General features: G+C 49.1%; 8 protein-coding genes and 3 non-coding genes across 11 annotated transcripts; 4 read left to right on the top strand and 7 right to left on the bottom strand.

The window, feature by feature from the left end:
* Positions 1-1,184: 1,184 nt before the first annotated feature.
* Positions 1,185-1,537, bottom strand: YALI1_A13785g (uncharacterized protein; the record flags this gene model as incomplete). Its single annotated transcript, XM_068281772.1, has 2 exons — positions 1,185-1,231; positions 1,291-1,537. 2 exons carry the CDS (start codon positions 1,535-1,537, stop codon positions 1,185-1,187), a joined length of 294 nt encoding a protein of 97 aa, XP_068137873.1.
* Positions 1,538-1,714: 177 nt separating this feature from the next.
* YALI1_A13775g (uncharacterized protein) lies at positions 1,715-2,485 on the bottom strand (the record flags this gene model as incomplete). Its single annotated transcript, XM_068281771.1, has 2 exons — positions 1,715-2,244; positions 2,464-2,485. 2 exons carry the CDS (start codon positions 2,483-2,485, stop codon positions 1,715-1,717), a joined length of 552 nt encoding a protein of 183 aa, XP_068137872.1.
* Positions 2,486-5,106: 2,621 nt separating this feature from the next.
* On the top strand, positions 5,107-5,598 carry YALI1_A13749g (uncharacterized protein; the record flags this gene model as incomplete). The annotated part of the gene is made up of 1 exon (XM_068281770.1): positions 5,107-5,598. One exon carries the CDS (start codon positions 5,107-5,109, stop codon positions 5,596-5,598), a length of 492 nt encoding a protein of 163 aa, XP_068137871.1.
* A 732-nt stretch (positions 5,599-6,330) lies between these two features.
* Positions 6,331-8,433, top strand: YALI1_A13737g (uncharacterized protein; the record flags this gene model as incomplete). The annotated part of the gene is made up of 1 exon (XM_500045.2): positions 6,331-8,433. The coding sequence occupies one exon, from the start codon at positions 6,331-6,333 to the stop codon at positions 8,431-8,433; it is 2,103 nt and encodes a 700-aa protein (XP_500045.2).
* A 238-nt stretch (positions 8,434-8,671) lies between these two features.
* YALI1_A13713g (uncharacterized protein) lies at positions 8,672-10,159 on the top strand (the record flags this gene model as incomplete). The annotated part of the gene is made up of 1 exon (XM_500044.3): positions 8,672-10,159. The coding sequence occupies one exon, from the start codon at positions 8,672-8,674 to the stop codon at positions 10,157-10,159; it is 1,488 nt and encodes a 495-aa protein (XP_500044.3).
* Positions 10,160-10,625: 466 nt separating this feature from the next.
* On the bottom strand, positions 10,626-10,695 carry YALI1_A13693r. The gene has a single exon. It is a non-coding gene; the product is annotated as a tRNA-Leu (tRNA).
* Positions 10,696-11,001: 306 nt separating this feature from the next.
* On the bottom strand, positions 11,002-11,081 carry YALI1_A13689r. Its single transcript, XR_011031458.1, has one exon. It is a non-coding gene; the product is annotated as a YALI1_A13689p (non-coding RNA).
* YALI1_A13688r lies at positions 11,081-11,166 on the bottom strand. The gene has a single exon. It is a non-coding gene; the product is annotated as a tRNA-Trp (tRNA).
* A 407-nt stretch (positions 11,167-11,573) lies between these two features.
* Positions 11,574-11,837, bottom strand: YALI1_A13682g (uncharacterized protein; the record flags this gene model as incomplete). Its single annotated transcript, XM_500043.1, has 1 exon — positions 11,574-11,837. One exon carries the CDS (start codon positions 11,835-11,837, stop codon positions 11,574-11,576), a length of 264 nt encoding a protein of 87 aa, XP_500043.1.
* Positions 11,838-13,366: 1,529 nt separating this feature from the next.
* On the bottom strand, positions 13,367-15,100 carry YALI1_A13649g (uncharacterized protein; the record flags this gene model as incomplete). The annotated part of the gene is made up of 1 exon (XM_500042.3): positions 13,367-15,100. One exon carries the CDS (start codon positions 15,098-15,100, stop codon positions 13,367-13,369), a length of 1,734 nt encoding a protein of 577 aa, XP_500042.1.
* A 1,097-nt stretch (positions 15,101-16,197) lies between these two features.
* Positions 16,198-16,492, top strand: YALI1_A13637g (uncharacterized protein; the record flags this gene model as incomplete). Its single annotated transcript, XM_068281769.1, has 2 exons — positions 16,198-16,213; positions 16,266-16,492. The coding sequence occupies 2 exons, from the start codon at positions 16,198-16,200 to the stop codon at positions 16,490-16,492; spliced, it is 243 nt and encodes an 80-aa protein (XP_068137870.1).
* Between the last annotated feature and the right edge of the window lie 1,153 nt (positions 16,493-17,645).

Below are 17,645 nucleotides of genomic sequence, written 5' to 3'. Positions count from 1 at the left end.
AACACTGAGTGACACAAAAACGACACAGACAACCACACAGGACCGGCTTCTTAGGATTCCCACACCTTATCATCTTTCAACCGAGTCTCAGCTGCAAGAAGTGTTACTCCACAGTTGCCAGTGTCATTTACTCTACCAGTCTTCAAATTACTTACTCATATGAGCGTCCAAGGATCTAGTTACTACCAGAGATAGGGCTAGTCATAAACGGGTGCTTCCCAAAGAGCTTTGGGCCAAGCGACTGTATCTTCCGAGGGTGTCAGATAGGCACAGTCAGGCCAGAGTCTCCGGGGGGACATCTCAATTCCAGGGAGGGATTTATGTTGTTCATAGGGAGCGTATGCGTTAACCATGCCCAGGTTCCAATCATGCTATGAGCTCAGGGACAGAGTTTCATAGGGAGTGCCCCAGAAAACCCGTGTCTACTGGCAATTTTGGTCTTTAGACACGACGCTACAACCCAGTCAGTTTCAAACCAGCTTGCAATCATCCTTCGGGACCCAAGAGGGGAGTATGATCGCACAGACACGAAACCAGACTAGCGTCACTCACGTTCTCGGCGGAACTGGTTCGTGAGATTTACTCGTTTACTTTTATCGATTATAATTTTGGCACAGGTGATGTTGGGGCATAAGAGATGGTGCTCTTGGTGTATTAAAAACACCGAATGAACTCTTTGAAATCCGCTTTGGCCTGAGTCCAACAAATGGCGGGTTCGGATTCGGTAGAGAAAAACTCTGGCTACTCTGAGTTGAGAAGTCTCAGTTGCGGTCTGAGTTGAGTTATTGTTGCATGTATATTTCGGCGAATGTTTTCTGCCAGGCCAAGGAAGACCATAATGGAGACACACAAGGACGGGGGGCAAGACTCCTCTGAGGAGTTCAGGGCTCAGGTCAGAAACACGAACATTTTCGAGAGCATGACTCTGGATCTCTTTATGACGGTATCTCTGGATCTTTGAGGCATCGAATCATTATGACATTATGGATGGTAGAATGGAGGGAGGGTTAAAAGAGGCTATGATCTTGGCATCAGCAGTACAGAGCCGTTCATGACGTAGAGCAGAGGGTTAAAACCAGAAGTAATTGTCTGGCTCATTTCTGTTCCGTCGCAGTTGGTTTCGGAAGTAATCAAGGTACCAGACAGGAGATTAACAAGCCCTTGACAGAGTCCTTGCCCATAGCCTAAGCTGAGATGATATCGACCGTAAGATCCTTCTTGTCAGACTGAGCTGTAGGGATCTCAGAGGTCTTCAGATCTCGTCCTAAATTGTGGACGTTCACCATTCACAATACCTTGGTGCAGTAAAGTCCTCATGGTCAACAGTTCCATCAATCACAGGTCTCCTGGCCTTTATGGGGATGATCAGGGAATCCTGCTGTTGAGAACATGACAAAGGAAAGGGTTGAAGTTTCGTAGCTTTGGTGTGCTGATGGTTTGTCTGACCGGGTCCAACTCCTTCAGACTGTTGGGGAGCTGTGAAGATCTGTCGATGGTCTTTGCCATAATAGTGGTAGCGGAAGTAGTCGGTGAACATTAGAAATCAACCGTTTTGATCGTGTAGAAGACGTAATGAACGCCCCAAGATGAGACCTAGTACTATTGGAAGGCATTGGATACAGATAGAATGATCTATTGTTGGTGGAATCGCAATGATACCATTTACACATGTGATAATAGAACTGCGAGTTAGTTACAGACAATACAATCACCATCAAGAACGGTATCCAATCAGCTGGAAGTACTGGGGGTTGCGGCACTTGGGAGATCCCTGTCGAGCATAGATAGGACCTCCTCCACAAGTGTAAAACTGGTTGACGCCATTCCAGGTGAAAGGCATTACGGCCTCCTGGTCTCCAGTGAACTCCCAGTAGTTGTAAACGAAGGGCGGACCCCGTCCGTCTTCAACGGCAAGCTTGCCCTGTCCGTCGACTTCAATGTGCTTTCGCTGCTTTCTCCAGCCTCGCTCATTGATGTTCACGTTGGAGTTGTGGTACTCGACTGTGAAGTCAGGACGCTTGTACTTGTCATCAAGCTCCATGGTCTTGCCCTTGATCTCTATAGGCTGGTTGTGGAGACCAGTTCCGGGGGCAAACGCCTTGAGCTCGTACTGGTAGCCCTTGGACTCGGGATAATTGGACCCGCAGTTATCGGGTCGGTTGTGGTTTCCCCCCCAGCCTCCTTTCTGGGCAGTGACAGGAGCAGTCAGGGCAAAAAGGGCAAAGGCAACGTTGGGCTTAATATCTGTCGTGGGTACGTTGTGTGATCAAAAGTAGTTCGCTAATTGTCTGATGTATATAAATACCTGGTCTATGTTTGGCGGGACTGAAGTTGCTCTGGAAAAACAACTGTCTCGGTAAGTGCAAGTAGAAGTAACTGCGCTGGACTTGCTCATCCAAGAAACTAGCAGCCGAACCGCCCAGCAAACAGCTTCACATTCTTACCATTGCCCCGTAACTCCACCACTGCCCCGTAACTCCGCCATTGCCCCGTGGCGGGCTTCTCACTTGTCTCCGAACCATGCGGTACACTGACACATTCCCATCGCAAGCAGACGATTCTTGAGCTGCTATTGTACCATTTGGGGAGATCCAATCGGCCCTGCGTCTTGGTCTCGTGGAACAAGAGTCGCTCTCTGCACGAGGTGGCTGAGAATGACCCATGAACAGTGCGGTCAGGAACAGTCCAGACACTCGATTTCCCGTTTCTGGTATGCCGGGCGCAGGGAAGTGAGAAGGTGAAGGCCACGCTTGGTCTGTCGGCAATAGCACATTGAGTGGTTGCGAGGCATCCGTTTTCAGTTGATGCTTCCTGGGCAGGCGGCTAAAACACCAGACCCCGTCGGTAGAAACAAACAAGGCTTGACTCCGTAGGGACATGGAGAATGAAGGTCCAGCTTTTCTGGAGTCAGCTTCGGAGAGTAAAGATGGGCTGTGGGCCACTCGGATGACGATCTCGGAGTTGTCTTCACAATCACAATTTGCCACAACTGTGAAGGGAAGCGCCCAAAAGCCGACATCCCAGAAAGGTGTTGAACATGTGCGGTACTAAATGCATTTCTGCTTGGTTTGGTTGTAGAGTCATTTGTGGATTGGTAACTGGAGAGATTGTAAGGGCGTGTGCATTAATGTGCGCCCTGAGCGGGCCACATAAGAGCAATCAACTAAATTGTCGGACCGAGACGAACTTCAGAGTCTTGAATAGCCCTTGATTGTTCACAGAAGTACAAGGAAAGTGGTGACAATTCCCAACAACCCTCTCTAATAATTCACAATCATTTTACCGACTCCCACCGGTCCAGCTGATAGAGGTAACAGAGTCAGTTTCCTCCCATATGCTGTTGAGGGTTGCAAAGCTATGTGGAGAGGGTGCTGAAGTCTGGATCTGTACTAGATGTGTTATCAGCAGAGTAGTATTGGTAGTATTGGTACGTTACGATGGCAGTACATACTCTTCTGATGTGTGCTGGTGTGTACTTGCTCATTCACCAGAAGACAAATAGATCCGTGGAAAACAGATGGACATTTCGCCTACGGCCTAGCTGGTTCCTCTCATCCCTATATGAGGAACCAGTCCGGTATTACCCTGCCGGATGTTACTTTCAACAATCCTTGGTAATCTTGGGCTAACCGAACAATGGTAGGTTTTCTGACTGGTACTGCGCCAAGTCTCGACATGTGGGATAGTGCATAAGAAATGCACGATACGAAATGCACGATAAGAAAATGCACGATAAAAAAATGCACGATAAGAAAAAAGCATAAAAAAATGCACGATTAAGAAATGCACGATAAGAAATGCTCGATAAGAAACACACGAGCTGAAAAGTGGTGAATGTTGGATATGTGGAATGGCACGCCAATGAATATGTAGCTCATTCTGGCAAAATCATTCAAGCGACATCGCCAGTAGCCGACGAGAATCGCTGGGGAAGACGAGATGTATTTGTGAAGAACGTAGCATGCGATGACAATGAGGTTACTGCTTCAGAGCACGCCATTAAGGCGGATCCACCGTGTCGGTTTACAATGTTGATGATGATTAGCCAGAGGAGACACCGCCCACCGGGAGTTTGACAATGAGATCCAAGGCGGACGACATTAAGAGATCGCCGGAAGAATTGGATGACTCGGTTCGATTGGGCAGAATTGGCGAGCTGGCTTGCCCTGGATTGTGTTTGTCACTGCTCGTTTTAAGGAGACAGATCAAGAGACTATCTTCATTCTGGCTATATTCCGTACAGTAGCCAACAGAGCATGAGAATGGTAGCAATGACAAGGGAACATGGATGATTTTACACCCAATAATGACAGTTGAATTTGGAAGCTCCATAGTGCTGTCTCACTGTAATCTACTTTCCTTCTCTGTTGCACGTCTTACTGTTACTGTACGTACAACGCATGTAGCTCCTATGTCCAGATGGTTGTCTTTAGGAATTATGGATATATTCTAGTCTATTGAAACAAAACCCTTCAAAGTTCCTTCATTCGATTCGCGCAAAGCAATTCGGGCAGCTGATTCGCCAATGTGTATAACTTGTATTTTTCCTTTTTCCCCCCTTTTTTCCTTTTTCCCCCCTTTTTTCCTTGTTTTTTTCTTGTATTTCTTGTATTTTCTATCTTTTATATTTTCTATATTTTTTATATTTTCTGCACAGCAACGTGCAGTATTCATGTTCAATTTGAGTCTAACAAACCATCATACATTTACTTGACATGTTGTGGTACTTTTGTGGAGAGGATTAAGCGCGGCATGTTATGTTTTTTTAGAAAAAAAGAAAAATATAAAAAGGAAAAATAATAAAAAAGGAAAATCAAGTTGACGGCTACTGACAATCCAAATCAACCAATAGAGGTTTACTGACACGACGAGACGCCATTCCTCCACCTTTCTCTATGGTGGTATCGTACTCGTACAACACAGTTTGTTTTTTCTTGCCAAACGCGTACCTCCATTATGCTGCACATTAGGGCAGAACGCGTACACGAGACAGAGTTTATGCAGCAGCACCTCTTTTATTCCACTCAACTACATCGCGAAATCACCAAGTTTTGTGGCCCAAGAGAGCCCTTCCTCTTCGGTTTGATGGACAATTCGACTTGCAAAATGAAGGACAAACAGCGTCGGCCAAGAAGCAAGGCCAAAATGAAGGACAAACAGAGCTTCCTCAGCTTCTCCAAGGGCAAGCTTCTCGCCTCGAAACGACCTGCGCTCTCATCCGAATCAAAGAAAATGTCAAACAAATGGCCAAATAAACCGCTCTTGAGGAAACTGCGAAAGTCGCCGATCAAATCGACCCCAAAGGACCTCCGCCCGACCTGTCTGGCCAGCAGCTCACGTCCAGTGACTGCGGTTCAAGAAACACCAGAGTCAGGCATGTCCAGTTCCTACCTCACAACACCCCTTGCAAAGCACAAAAAGCAACTTTTTGGCAGCGGTTCCAACTCTGGCAGCAGTTTCAGCTCCGACACAGATTACCAGACTCCGCCTGAGGATCCTGTCGAGATACCGACCGTGATGAAGCAGGAGTCGTTCATGGACAAGCTGAACCGCACTGTGGGAGATAAGTTTGAAGGGCCTTCGTTTCGATCTCAGTAATCAGTTGTCAGATAGACGGAGCACCCAAGAGATTATCATCATCAGAGCGACATGACACTCCCCCGAGGGTCCGTGTCAAGAAGATACGGACCGCCCTTGAAGCGCGAGTCATTTTCATGAAACAACTGAACCGCACTGTGCGGAGATAAGTTTGAAGGTCCTTCGTTCGCTCTCGAACAGTCCGTCAGATATCCGTAAAGTAAAACAGAGTACCCCAAAATGTTATATAATATTCAGCACCCGACGACCGAATCCTGCGGAGGTGGAAGATAGATGGGGGCACAACAAGATGCCTATCATCTTCAGCAGCGACGACGAATCCTGTGGAGGACAGGAAGATGCGCCCGCCATGAAGCGAGAGTCCTTTCATGAGCAAGGCTGAACCGATCTGTGCCAGATAAGTTTAGGTCCTTTGTTCGATCTCAAACTATCGTTCAGATATTCCCAAAACGGAGCACCCCGAGATTCTATCATCTTCAGCAGGCGACGACGAATCCCTGCGAAGGACAGGATGATACGACGGTTAAGCCCAGTGGCAGCTCGGTGATCATTATTAGCAGCTCTGAGACCTCGCCCGTGGATATCAACCATCAACTGAGAGATTTCCATTGTCGCATCATCAATAGCACTCCGCTAGACAGGAAAAAGAAGCGTTCTGTGGAGGGTGGAAACACTAGATCTCCCAAACGAAGAGCCACCAAAAAGGAAGGTGCAGTGAAACTGGAAATCCTAATGAAGAAAAGCGAGATAACGCCAGCGCCCTGCAAGTCGATACCGAGACCATCGACCCCCCGGAAGGCTGCTCTTGTGAGAAAGACTCCCAGGAAGACATCACCTCGCAGGAGATCTACTCTCAAAAATACGTCTTCAAAAGTCATCCCGGAAACGCATTCCGACAGTCCGATTTCTGCAAGCCGGAACAAAAACATTCAGTATTACTTTAGCAGCTCTCCCACAATGACTGCTTCGCCACTTTCGCCCACGCAAGATCTTTCTAGTGACGATTCGACACTTTCGCCCGCGCAAGATCTTTCTAGCGAAGGTGTCTTTTCATCGCCGGTGAAGGTACAACGGTATGTGCACACTGCGGACCCGACTTCCATGTCTCTTTCCTCCGCACAGGACCTATTGTCCGACGGACTTTTCTCGTCGCCCACTAAACCCCGACCTCTGCGAACTGTTAATAACAAGAGATCCCCTGATAACCCGAAATCGCCAGACTCTGACCATGGCCTTTTCGATAGTGACTGTCCGGGAAGCACCAGCTACTTTGATGGCTTTGACATGGACAGCGAAAGTGATCCTGAGCTCAAGATATCGTACAACGATGTGGATGTCAAGCAGCGAGCCGAAGACAGACTGGCGGAGATTCTAAAGGAGGTGAATCAGACTTCGTCGAGCACTACGCCTCGTGGAGGAAGCAACGCGCCTGAGGACGAGGTGGCCGTCAAGTACCAGGCTGCCAAACTCAAGGAGGCTGAGAGAATCCAGCAGCATCAGGAGAAGAAGGAGGCTTACTACAAGAAGCTTGAGGAGGAGGAGGAGACTAAGCGGAAGCAACAGTTGATGGATGCTCCTCTCATAGAGTGTGAAACCGCTGATGTCGAGGTATTTTCCAACGATACTGAAAGCATCGGTTTCGCGCCTCGTCACAAGCTTCTCAGGGTGATGAATGAGGCGTCCCTGAGACCCTCGCAGGTGCTTCCTCGACAGGCTGTCGATCTAGAGTTTAGCACGATCGATGTTCAGTGGCTTCTGGTGAAGCTTGCACGTGAGACTTCCAGTGTCGAGCGACAGCACATTGTCCCTCATTTGCAGAAGGCTGATACGAAGCTCACTCGGGACCACATGGAGAAGGTCATGAAGGCGATTGGACTGAGATACTGGGACAAGCGGAAGGGTAGTTGTGAGAACCAGGCTAGTGCTTACTCTGTTCTCAACAAGAGTCGACGAACTGAAAGCATGCCTTGTACTCCGGTCAAGCCCAAACGGCCAGGCAGAATGTCTAGTAATACTCCGATTACTCCCGTCAAGGCACTTAGAATGGATTCGCCTTTCAGTCTCATCGGCTCTTTTGATAGTCCTGCCTCCTTCTCCATGGCCTCTCCCTCCAAGACAGCCAAAACTCCCCAGCCTCCCCCTCCCTTCCGATACAGAAGCGCCGAATCGTTGGCTGACTTTTTCGACACTATGGCTCAGCTTATTGAGCCCGACTGCATCGAATTTCTGTTCAGGCTACTTTTGCTGGTGTCTTCGGACTCCTCGCTGGACTCGTTGCAGTCCGACACCAGTGCTGCATATGCCGGCATGGCTTGCTTGCTTGGCAAGGATGAGTTCACGGTCGAACAGGCCCTAGAGTTGGTATGTGACACTGTGGACCTCAAGTCTGCACAGACTCGAGTTTTGCAAGCTCTCTTTTGTGGCACAGATAACACTATGAGCAAGCTTGGTCACTCTTGTGCCTCCGTGTTTTTTCTACGAGAGTACATTCAAGGCAAGACTGCCGGTGAGTTGGCGTCGCGGTGCTCTGCTGATAGAAGCATTCTCGATGCTACATTCTTGGACAATCTGGTGGACTTTTCCCATCAGTCTGAGAAGCCTTCCTCATACATCCGACACATGTTTGGCTTTTTTGCGCAGACCATGGATCCCACGTCTGTCAAAACGTGGAAACCTGAGCAGAAGCGCAAGGCGGATTCGGCACTCAAGTCGCGGTCTGATTTTGTGGACAATCTGGACGACTTCAAGTTCAACGCTCTGGTCATGTCCTGGCTCACGCGGGTATCCACAGAGTTCATCGTTGTCGAGCCCGCTTTCTGTGCAGTGTCGTTCTAGAATGTTTATAATCGAGCCCGCTTTCTCCGCAGCGTCGTTCTAGAATATTTATAGTCGAGCCCGCTCTCTCCGCAGCGTCGTTCTAGAATATTTATTTATTTATCTATAATTTGATGTTTAATTTATTATTATGGTAATTTTGTGTATGCATATTTAATGCATTTTTAATGCACCCAACACATCATGGTCAACTATTATCGGACTAGCTCTTCATCGAACAACTACTCGTCCTACGACCATGAGAAGAGTCATTCTACAGCCTGGCTCCGACGCGGGCACCAAAGAATCTGTGTCTATTGAGCCCGGTTTGCATTTCCGCACGCTGGCTGAGTTCGACAGCTACTTCCAGGAGCTGTTCGAGAAGGCCCCACAGACCTTCAAGGGATATGAAATGGCATTGACGGAAGGCTCCGAGCGATGGATCCCGGTCGACGAGGCTGTGGTCGGAAACTGGTTGTCGCTGAAAGCGGCCAACTCGCCCAAGTGGTACATTCGTCCTACCAACCAGATGAATGCCATCAGAGACCATGTGGCCCATGAAAAGCTGGAGACGGTGGCGGACTCGGTGCTCCAGATGCGTGCATACCTTGAGGAAGAGATGGACGAAATCAAGCAGCGGGCTAGTGAGGAGATCGCCGCTCTCAGGGGCGACGTCTGGGCTCTAAAGTTGAAACTGGACACTCTGGAACAGGCCAACAAGTCTCAGGGTTCGGAAGACGTTGATATTATTGAAGAAGGCTTTCTCAAAGGTCCCAAGAAGACTGCTTCCCCAAAACTGCAACTTGGCTCAGCTGGCAAACTGAAACCAGAGCTTTTCTCTACCCTTGTGCAGTTCCGAATTCCCGCAGGGACGAAGACAACGTCTATCCCCAAACACGTCAGCTCTTGCATCAACAGCCTGGACAGTGTCCCTGTAGTCTACGCCTTGACCCAGTCTGGTATATATGAGCCCTGCGAATACGTTAGCGAGTTGCGTGACAAGATCTATCGAGAGCCAGAATGGGAGAGCTTTTGCATTGGGATTCACGAGGAAGACGAGCCGGTAAAACAGAACATCAAAACTGCGACATCCGTGTCCACAGCATCTACCCCCAACCGCAGCTACGCGGCAGCTTCAGGAGGTTCTTTTAAGCCGTCGGTTGTAAAACATCCCAAGCCCTGGATTCCCAAACCGCTGGTGAAGACTGAAGAAAATTTTCCTTCACTTCGACAGGACGACCTTGACAATATCTGCGCCAAGACAGAACAGATGACCTTTTCGGAGGAGTTCCTGGCAGCTCAGGAAACCCCCACCACAAGCTCTCCCTCTGCCAGGTCAAAATCTTGTGCTTGGGGAATTCCTGCACCCGAGGAGTCTCTGTCGCCTCCATCGACACGGAATAATCAGCCCACAGAAAATATCAGCCCTACCACAACTGAACGTGATTCACCAGATAGTACACGGTACCCTATTGAATCACATACCACTGCAGGTGCCTCTAGTCCGAAGAAGCATAAAACAGGACATGCCTATGTCGCTGTGGCCGATCCTGAACCTGTGACTAAACCTGAGGTAGGGTCTATTCCTGAGGGACCCCCAAAGTGCAACAGCTGCGACAAGCTGCTGGATAAGACACATGTGCATTGTGTTGATTGTGAGACGTTCAATTGTTGTCAGGAGTGTTTCAAGATGGCTAACCAGGCACATCCCAAGGAGCACACCTTTGAGCTCTATATTTATCAATAGTTTGCGCAACCCGACACCATTCGAAACAATTGGAATTTACCTACATTTCATTCCCAGTGCGGGTGGCTTGTGGGAACTAGCGAACTACTCAGACGACTCAAACTACGGGACATACTCAAAGAGCAGCTTGGTCAGAAGGCGAGGATAATGGTCCATATTCAATACAAGTTTCAGCCATGAGTAAATTGAGGTCGTATAGCTGTTGCTTTACGAACAGGTTTGCGGGTGCTCGCACGTGCACTCGTTCCCTTTCTACATCTGAACATACGGCAGGTGTCAAGACGACTCCATGAGACTCCATGACGGATGCAAAAGTGATTAGGGGCTGCAAAAGTGAATAGCACAATAACAGCCATGAGACAAAGGACAGCCCACTCGCCACCCTCATGACCTGGGCTCTCTGGTGCATGAGCTGGGCTCTCTGGTGGCTTTGACTATGGCTGTCGGATGCTGTATTTTCACCGGTTGCGCCGACCCGGAATGGAACCGGGTTCCCATCGATGGCAACGATGGATTTTATCAATACCATCGGCGTTTTGGAGGTATTCCGGCTTCTTCCAGCTTACTAATGTTCAAAAATCGATTTTTGCAACTTCATTTAGTCGAAAAAACGACATTGCGAAATAGCTGAGATGAATCATGACTTATTGAGATGTTATTACGATGGAGACGTTATTACAATGTCCAGACAAGTTCGGATGCACGTGACATTCCCTTGGCTGACTCATCGGCTGACTCATCGGCTGACTCATCGGCTGATGAGCCTTGTAGGATCCTAATGGGCAGGAGAAGAACTGAAGTCGTATCGTACAAAAAATACAATACAACATTCCCTCTCTCAGCAAAAAATATCACTGATCAGCTAGAAGCTAGGGGAATTTAACCCCCATAATTTCCTCCACTGTCAGTTCTATTAGAACTTGACATGGACAGGAATTGAACCTGCAACCCTTCGATTACAACCAAGTTGACTGGAGTCGAAAGCTCTACCATTGAGCCACCACATCAGCGATATCTGTTTTTTTTGTATTATTTCGTAGCAAACCTAACGACCGCTTAGTCATATTTTCAAGAATAACAAATATCTTGCTGAATATTGCCTTTAGGCGATATTTGGGCTAATATTATTATTCCCACCACAGTTTTAAACGTAAAGAAGGGTTCATTTTGTCGATTTCACCCTATTTCACGGATATATTTCTTTTTTTCTTACAATACGAAAAAAAAAAAATTGTTTAATGACTTATGCCATCACTTTCGAACCAATCGATATCAATGATTCTTCACCGATGTCTTGCTGTGCCCTTTTGAGTATCGGCATCAATAGTTGGAACGCATCATTCCATGATGGACATAGATGAAGCAGCGCCATTACTAATGGGTCCGATTGAGGTACTCACTCCCTTTGGCAATGTCACATCAACGGTACCATGCCTCTTGTCGCAGTCTCCTCCTTCAGGGCTGCCTGCATCGCTGGATGTACCGTAGTCAGTGGAGCAGCAGCAGTGAGAGTCTGGTATATGTTGGCGTCATACATACGTCCAAGCAGAGTGATGATGGCGTCGATGGCCTCAGCCAGGTACTGCAGGTTGGAGGTAACAATGGCAAAGTCGTTTTCTCGGGCAGCAGCGATAGTGCCCAGACCGGCTTTGATGCAAGCGCCTCCCTGTCGCTCCATGGTGGTGGAGACCAAGTAGAACTTCAGGTACTAAACTGTTGTCAGCGGTTTCAGACTTTTCCAAAACTCCATGATCTGACATAGAACCAGTCCCTCCGTTCTTCCCAGCGTCTCAATCTCTGACGCAACAATGACTCGACAACTTGTACTAGATTTCCCCTGGAAGGCAGTATGAATCACTTTGAAGTACACTGCTGGTTACTGGGTATACCTAAATGTCTCGGACTGTCGATGGACTGCCGATCCGGAACCCGTCCAGACCGGTACTGTACCCTCCAGTATGTACATACCAGTATCGCCATGTTGGTGATACCGAACTAGAACAGCTACTGAAGCATGGAGTTCTGTATCTTCGAGTCCTGAATCTCGAATTTGAAACCCCAAATGCTCTGTCTTCTAACCCAGGAGGAACAGCAGCCACTCCATGTTCCTCCTATAGCATCATCGCCCACAAGTCTGCAGACGTTTCTTAACTTGGAGTCCGCTCCGCCGATGCAGTCCGCTCCGCCAATGCCTGTTCTACGTTCTGTACTACGAGAGGTACATCCTTTCTGGTTCTTTCCTTCCACTCACGTTTGCAACATATCCAGACTCGGATTCAACGACTTGACAAACTCCAACATTCAAGCTGTTCGAGCTGGCGGGGATAGAGGAGAACGAGTCAACAGAGATGCTCCCATGTCTTTCTCTGATAATGGGCTCTATAACCGACGCTCAGTCTGTCTGCAATCTCATAGTGAAGTCTCTGGTCTTTAGTTATCTCCATTGCATGTTGAGAGGCCCCAAAGAAACGGAGAATCCATACGGTTTTAGAGACAGTAGAGAAAAGTTCGCTATCACAAGAAACACCAGCTGACGTCTAGAAATGACAAACGGACACTTGGTGTCTACTTGACAGCGGATGCTAGTGACAAAGGTCGGAAGGCAGTGAAGAGAAGATCCCAATATCATGAGGTCTAGATAACCGCGTACAATATGAACTCGTACCGTACTCAGTCGAACATCACATACCAAAGATGCCCTTCAAGTTCGAACTAAACCCCGAGAAAGAAATACAAGTGTCCCTCGATCGCTCGGTCTCCAACGAGGTTACCAACACTCCTAATGATGAAAGATGAAATGATGTCTCTTCATTGCTTACTGATGAAGACATGTGGAAAACATCCCGAGATCGTTATCGTAGAGACCAACTGGGGAAAGAACCAACAGGAGAATCACTCTATCGCCTGATTTCAACCAGTTGCGTTCCAAGTGAGATTGTTGAAATCGTCGTGGCTGTCCGTTGTATCGAAAGGTAGGATGGACATTGATTCTTGTTGTCACCCAAGGAATTATTAATCAGTTTATTGTTAGTGGTGGAGTTCCTGTCCTATTGTACTTACATCGGCGCTGTCCAAACAGGTCTCGCATCTTCCTCCAGGTACCATCTAATTTCACCATGCTTCATGTCTTCCATGTAAATCAATCTATTATTACCCAGTTCGTCCTATGCACCATATGTTTTTGTTTTCAAATGCCCTAATGTCCTTTTACTTGTCAGTGGTCGACAACATGAAATCCACCTGGTCTGCCACCTCGGAACACAGCTTTTCCCGATCAGCACCCTTCCAGTTGGCAAACTTGATATCCCGACAAGTCATCCACTCGGCCTCCTGCCAGATCTCCAGCTCCAGATCCCGGGTGGGCAGGAACCCGTTAAGACCGGACCGAGGTCCAAACGCTCGGAACTTGTTGCCCTCAGCGTCCTTCAACAGCTTCTTCTCAAGCAGCTCCCGGGGGTTCATCTTAGGGAAATTTGTATGCATGAACATGCCCTCCTTCTCCACCAGCTTGTTGCGGGTCTGGTCGTCAATCTCACCACGAGCAGCCTTGTCGTAAAGCTCGTAGGTCTTGATAGGATCAAATTGCAACATGGCTGCACCATGGAATGAGTCTCGGTACCATCGTCCAATTGCCTGAACGTGTCGGGGAACCTGGTATACGGGCTCCTTGAGCACCACAGCAGCAGCCAGGAACGTCTCCTTGTCTCCCTCACCCATCATACCCTGTGAAAAGAGAGGATAGTAGTACCGGGGTCCGTTGAGATTGTAATAGGTGGCCAGCAGGAGTGCCTTGAACTTGGCAGACTTGTTGACAAAAACCTGGCCAGACTCGGTTGAGGGGTTGGGCATGGAGCCCATCAGATCAGCCAGTTTGGGAGGCTCGTTGTCCTCGTCCCCGCCCTTCTTCATGTCGTCACGCACCCCTCCGAGAGTGGTTCCTGCAATGTTGAAAAACTCGGGATGGGTTGATCGCTCCCAGTAGTCAGGCCACAGAATGTAGCCGTACTTCTTGTACACGTCGGACTTGAACACGACCGAGGGGTCCTTGATAGCAACGTTGTCAGCGTCCAGCAAGAGCACGTGCTCAAAGGATGAAGCCAGAGCAGACAGAATCTTGAACTGGTAGCCCTTGAGAGGGAAGTTTCGCAGCGCGGCCTTTCCCAGCACGTCGGGGAGCACCCGGCACTCCGCTCCGAGAGACGGGAAGACTTCCTCGCACAACTGCACCTCGTACTCCTCCTGGTTGGCCAGGAAGATTTCCACGGGGAGCGTGCAGCCTGTTCGTCGCAGCATCCGCAGCGAGTTGGTCACAATGGGCATGAAGCGGGCTCCGGCCACAATGGCGATACCAGTGCCCTTGTAGATTTTTGTGAGGTCTCCAAAGTCGTCGAGCACCTTGTCCAGTTCGCCGACGAGGTTTTTGTGCAGCTCTGCCATCTGTTCCACGTGTTTGGGCTCAATCTGCAGAAACTGCCGCAGTCGGTCTTCTGTTAGTCGCTGGCTCTTGAGCTTGTCTTCGTTGAGCTTGCCCAGATCGCCGTACTTGTCGAACTTGGGGATATCCAGACGCTGGGGCCGCTGGTCGTAGAAGGCCGAGAAGGCGCGCGCGTACAGCTTGTGTTCGGCCGTGTCGAGGTGTTTGTTGATGGCTTCTTCTTTTTCCTCCTGCGTCACCTCTTGGTGGGCCTGTTTTTCGAGCTCCTCGCGTTCCGGTGGCGTCAGTTGGAGATGCGACGTGTCCGGCTCCGCTACCACATTGTCCACCGCGTACTGCGGTTCCTGTGGGCCCTCGTCCGGTGTCGGTTGGCTTGGGCCTGTTTGGGGGTCGTTAGTAAAGGCGTATCGTTTGCGGCCTATGCTGCCAGCGAACAGCAGATGCAGCAGTCCGCCGAGCACCAGCGCTACCACGATCAGTCGCGTGACTCTTCGGGGGATCGCCATCGTCGGTAGAGTTGTTTCAGGGGGGGAGGTTGCAGAGGAGCAGCTCTCGCGGTTGGGTTCAGAAAGGTGTTCCCTTTTATTTTAGGGTTTTGGCCCGATGGCGACAAGCAGAATGCAACCTGCAGCTGTCACTATGTGCGTACACCTTGTCTTGTGCGTACACTGGGAGTTGGCGCCAGTCCACAGAGTCGATGGTGGCGAAGAAGAGCGGATAAGGGCATGATAGAACTATATAAGGACCGAAACCGGCTCCCCCGCACCATTTACCCCTCACAACCATTCAGCCGCATACTTGCCCCTCGAACGACAGCCCTTGAGCGGAGTACTTTGAGTTATTGATAGCTACAGGTATTCTAGTCTGGGTTAATATTAAGGGGGACCATATAACGAGACCCCGAACCACGAACCACGAACTACGAACCACGAACCACGAGCCACGAACCACGAGCCAAGAGAACTACGTGAACCACGACAACCACGAGAAAACGGCGGGCAAGTGTGGACAGGCGAGACAGGCGAGCACGGTACTTGGACAAGCACGTACTTACAACCTGTCTGAGAACCCACGTTACAGTACTTGTCCGTCCTAGAAGGTACCTACAAGACGTATGAACTTGTCCGAACCGTATGTATGTCTTAGAACGGTGCGTACGTACGTATGAACTGTTCTGGCACGCACAATACGATTCCCGACCCACGTCCACTCACCTCGCAGTCCAACAAGAACTACCACTTGCTATTTACGGCTACAGTATATAGCCACGGTAGGTTTATCCGAGGCTAGTACATACTACAGTACTGTAGTGGAGTGGAAATCTCTGGTCATTGACGATCGTTGACACTCTGCGTCACCCCGTCGACTCGTTTCTTCCTGTTCTGTCCGTTTTTGCCGTTTCGCGTTGCCGTTTCGTGTTGCCGTTTCGTCTGCTCGCCATCTCGTTTCGCCTTCTCGCCTCGCCATTGCTATCTTTGCTTTTTCCGCTTTTCAGCTTTTTCAAACCATACACACAAAGTTCAGGGCAGATAAGCAGGTGCAGACCAAATGGCCGCATCTGGATTGGCCGCTGTTGCTAAGTTCAACGCGTGGACATGTAAAAATGTCACGGTCCTCGAGTTCTGCTTACTAATGTGATTCCTCTCTCATTCCAGTTTGTCTGAACGCAAGTTTGTCTGAACACAAGTTTGTCTGAACATTGGAGTTCTAACATTGGAGTTCTAACATTCAAGTTTGTCAGAACGTTCTGTTCGAGGTTGCATCTACAAGCAAGTACAAGTATCGTCTGTTTTACCGCTGCTCGCGCGCGGCGCAATCGACCCTTGCAACCTGTCTCAGAGTCAATCACGCACGGGCGACCAAATGACCGGTTCACTCCAATCCAGTTTCAGGTCTAGCAATTCAGGCCTCTCGCCCGACCTCCAGGCAAGTGGCTGCAGTACAGTACTCGTAGCTGCTACTTGCTGCTACTTGAACCTTAGTTGAACCTCCAACTAAATAGATTCTGCTGAACTGTGACAACGTTTTTCACGTCTTCTCACGGAAACGTCGCCATCCAACTCACCGCACTCGTTGCCACGCCCACAACCCCGCAGATCCGCCATCAACGCGAAACTCCCCTTCCAAACACGTCCTCAAGTGTCTCACCATTCCTCAGATCAACCTTATCGCCATGCGCATGAGCCGAGCAGAACAGAGGCAGAGGTATTTTGGAGTTACCCGGCCGTCGCAGGGGTACGTCTAGACGTGGTGAATGTGGTTGAAAATCGGGGGAAACGGCAAATTTGCGGGCCAGATCGAGTTCTGTGGCAAATGTCGGTGAATTCGCTCCGTTGAAATACACATGGATGCGCCTCATGTTGGTTTAGCAGCTGCTTTAGCCGCTCCAGGGACCCACTCATCAGCCTCTTTTAGAGTTGCAAAAATACGAGGCTTTTAATAGCACGTAAAATTGTGGCATAAATGGCTATAAATAGATGTCTACGTACGAGGACATTTTCGGAAGTGCACTTGTTCGGGCACTATAGGGCACTTGTTCGGGCGCAACTGGCGCTACTGGCGCTACTGACACGGTTCTTCAACTGTGGCGTGTCTGAGTAAGACAGAAGTGCCGTCTGTTGCGCCGGGGAGGTATTCTTGCTGTGAGACATGATTCAGGAGGTGATTGTTGCTGTTGAGGAGAGTGAGGAGGAGAGTGTGAGTATGTGTGAGTAGCTCGTGGAGTACGAGTACAAGTGCAGTCATCCGAGCAAAAGAGCATTCGTATGGTTAGTACCAACACTCTACTCCACCTGCATCACACAGGCCGACCTTCAGAGACTTCACTCTCAGTCAAATTCTCTTTCAGCTGTCTCAATGACTGGATCCACGGACATTTTGACATTGCTAACAGCAACAGTTGTGTGAGTATGGTATGTACGAGTAGTGCTGTTGTGCAAGCATCTTGTCTGTCTGGGGTTGAGTCCATGCTTGCTTCAAGTACGACTACTGTACGATACTAGTACAACCAAGAGCATGAGTAAAGTGTCTGTTTCTGGTTTGCTGATTGCT

Source organism: Yarrowia lipolytica, chromosome 1A (assembly GCF_001761485.1).
Source record: "Yarrowia lipolytica chromosome 1A, complete sequence".
Classification (NCBI taxonomy): Eukaryota; Fungi; Ascomycota; class Dipodascomycetes; order Dipodascales; genus Yarrowia; species Yarrowia lipolytica.
The sequence above is the reverse complement of the archived record's forward strand: the minus strand, read 5'-3'. Positions and strand labels throughout refer to the sequence as shown.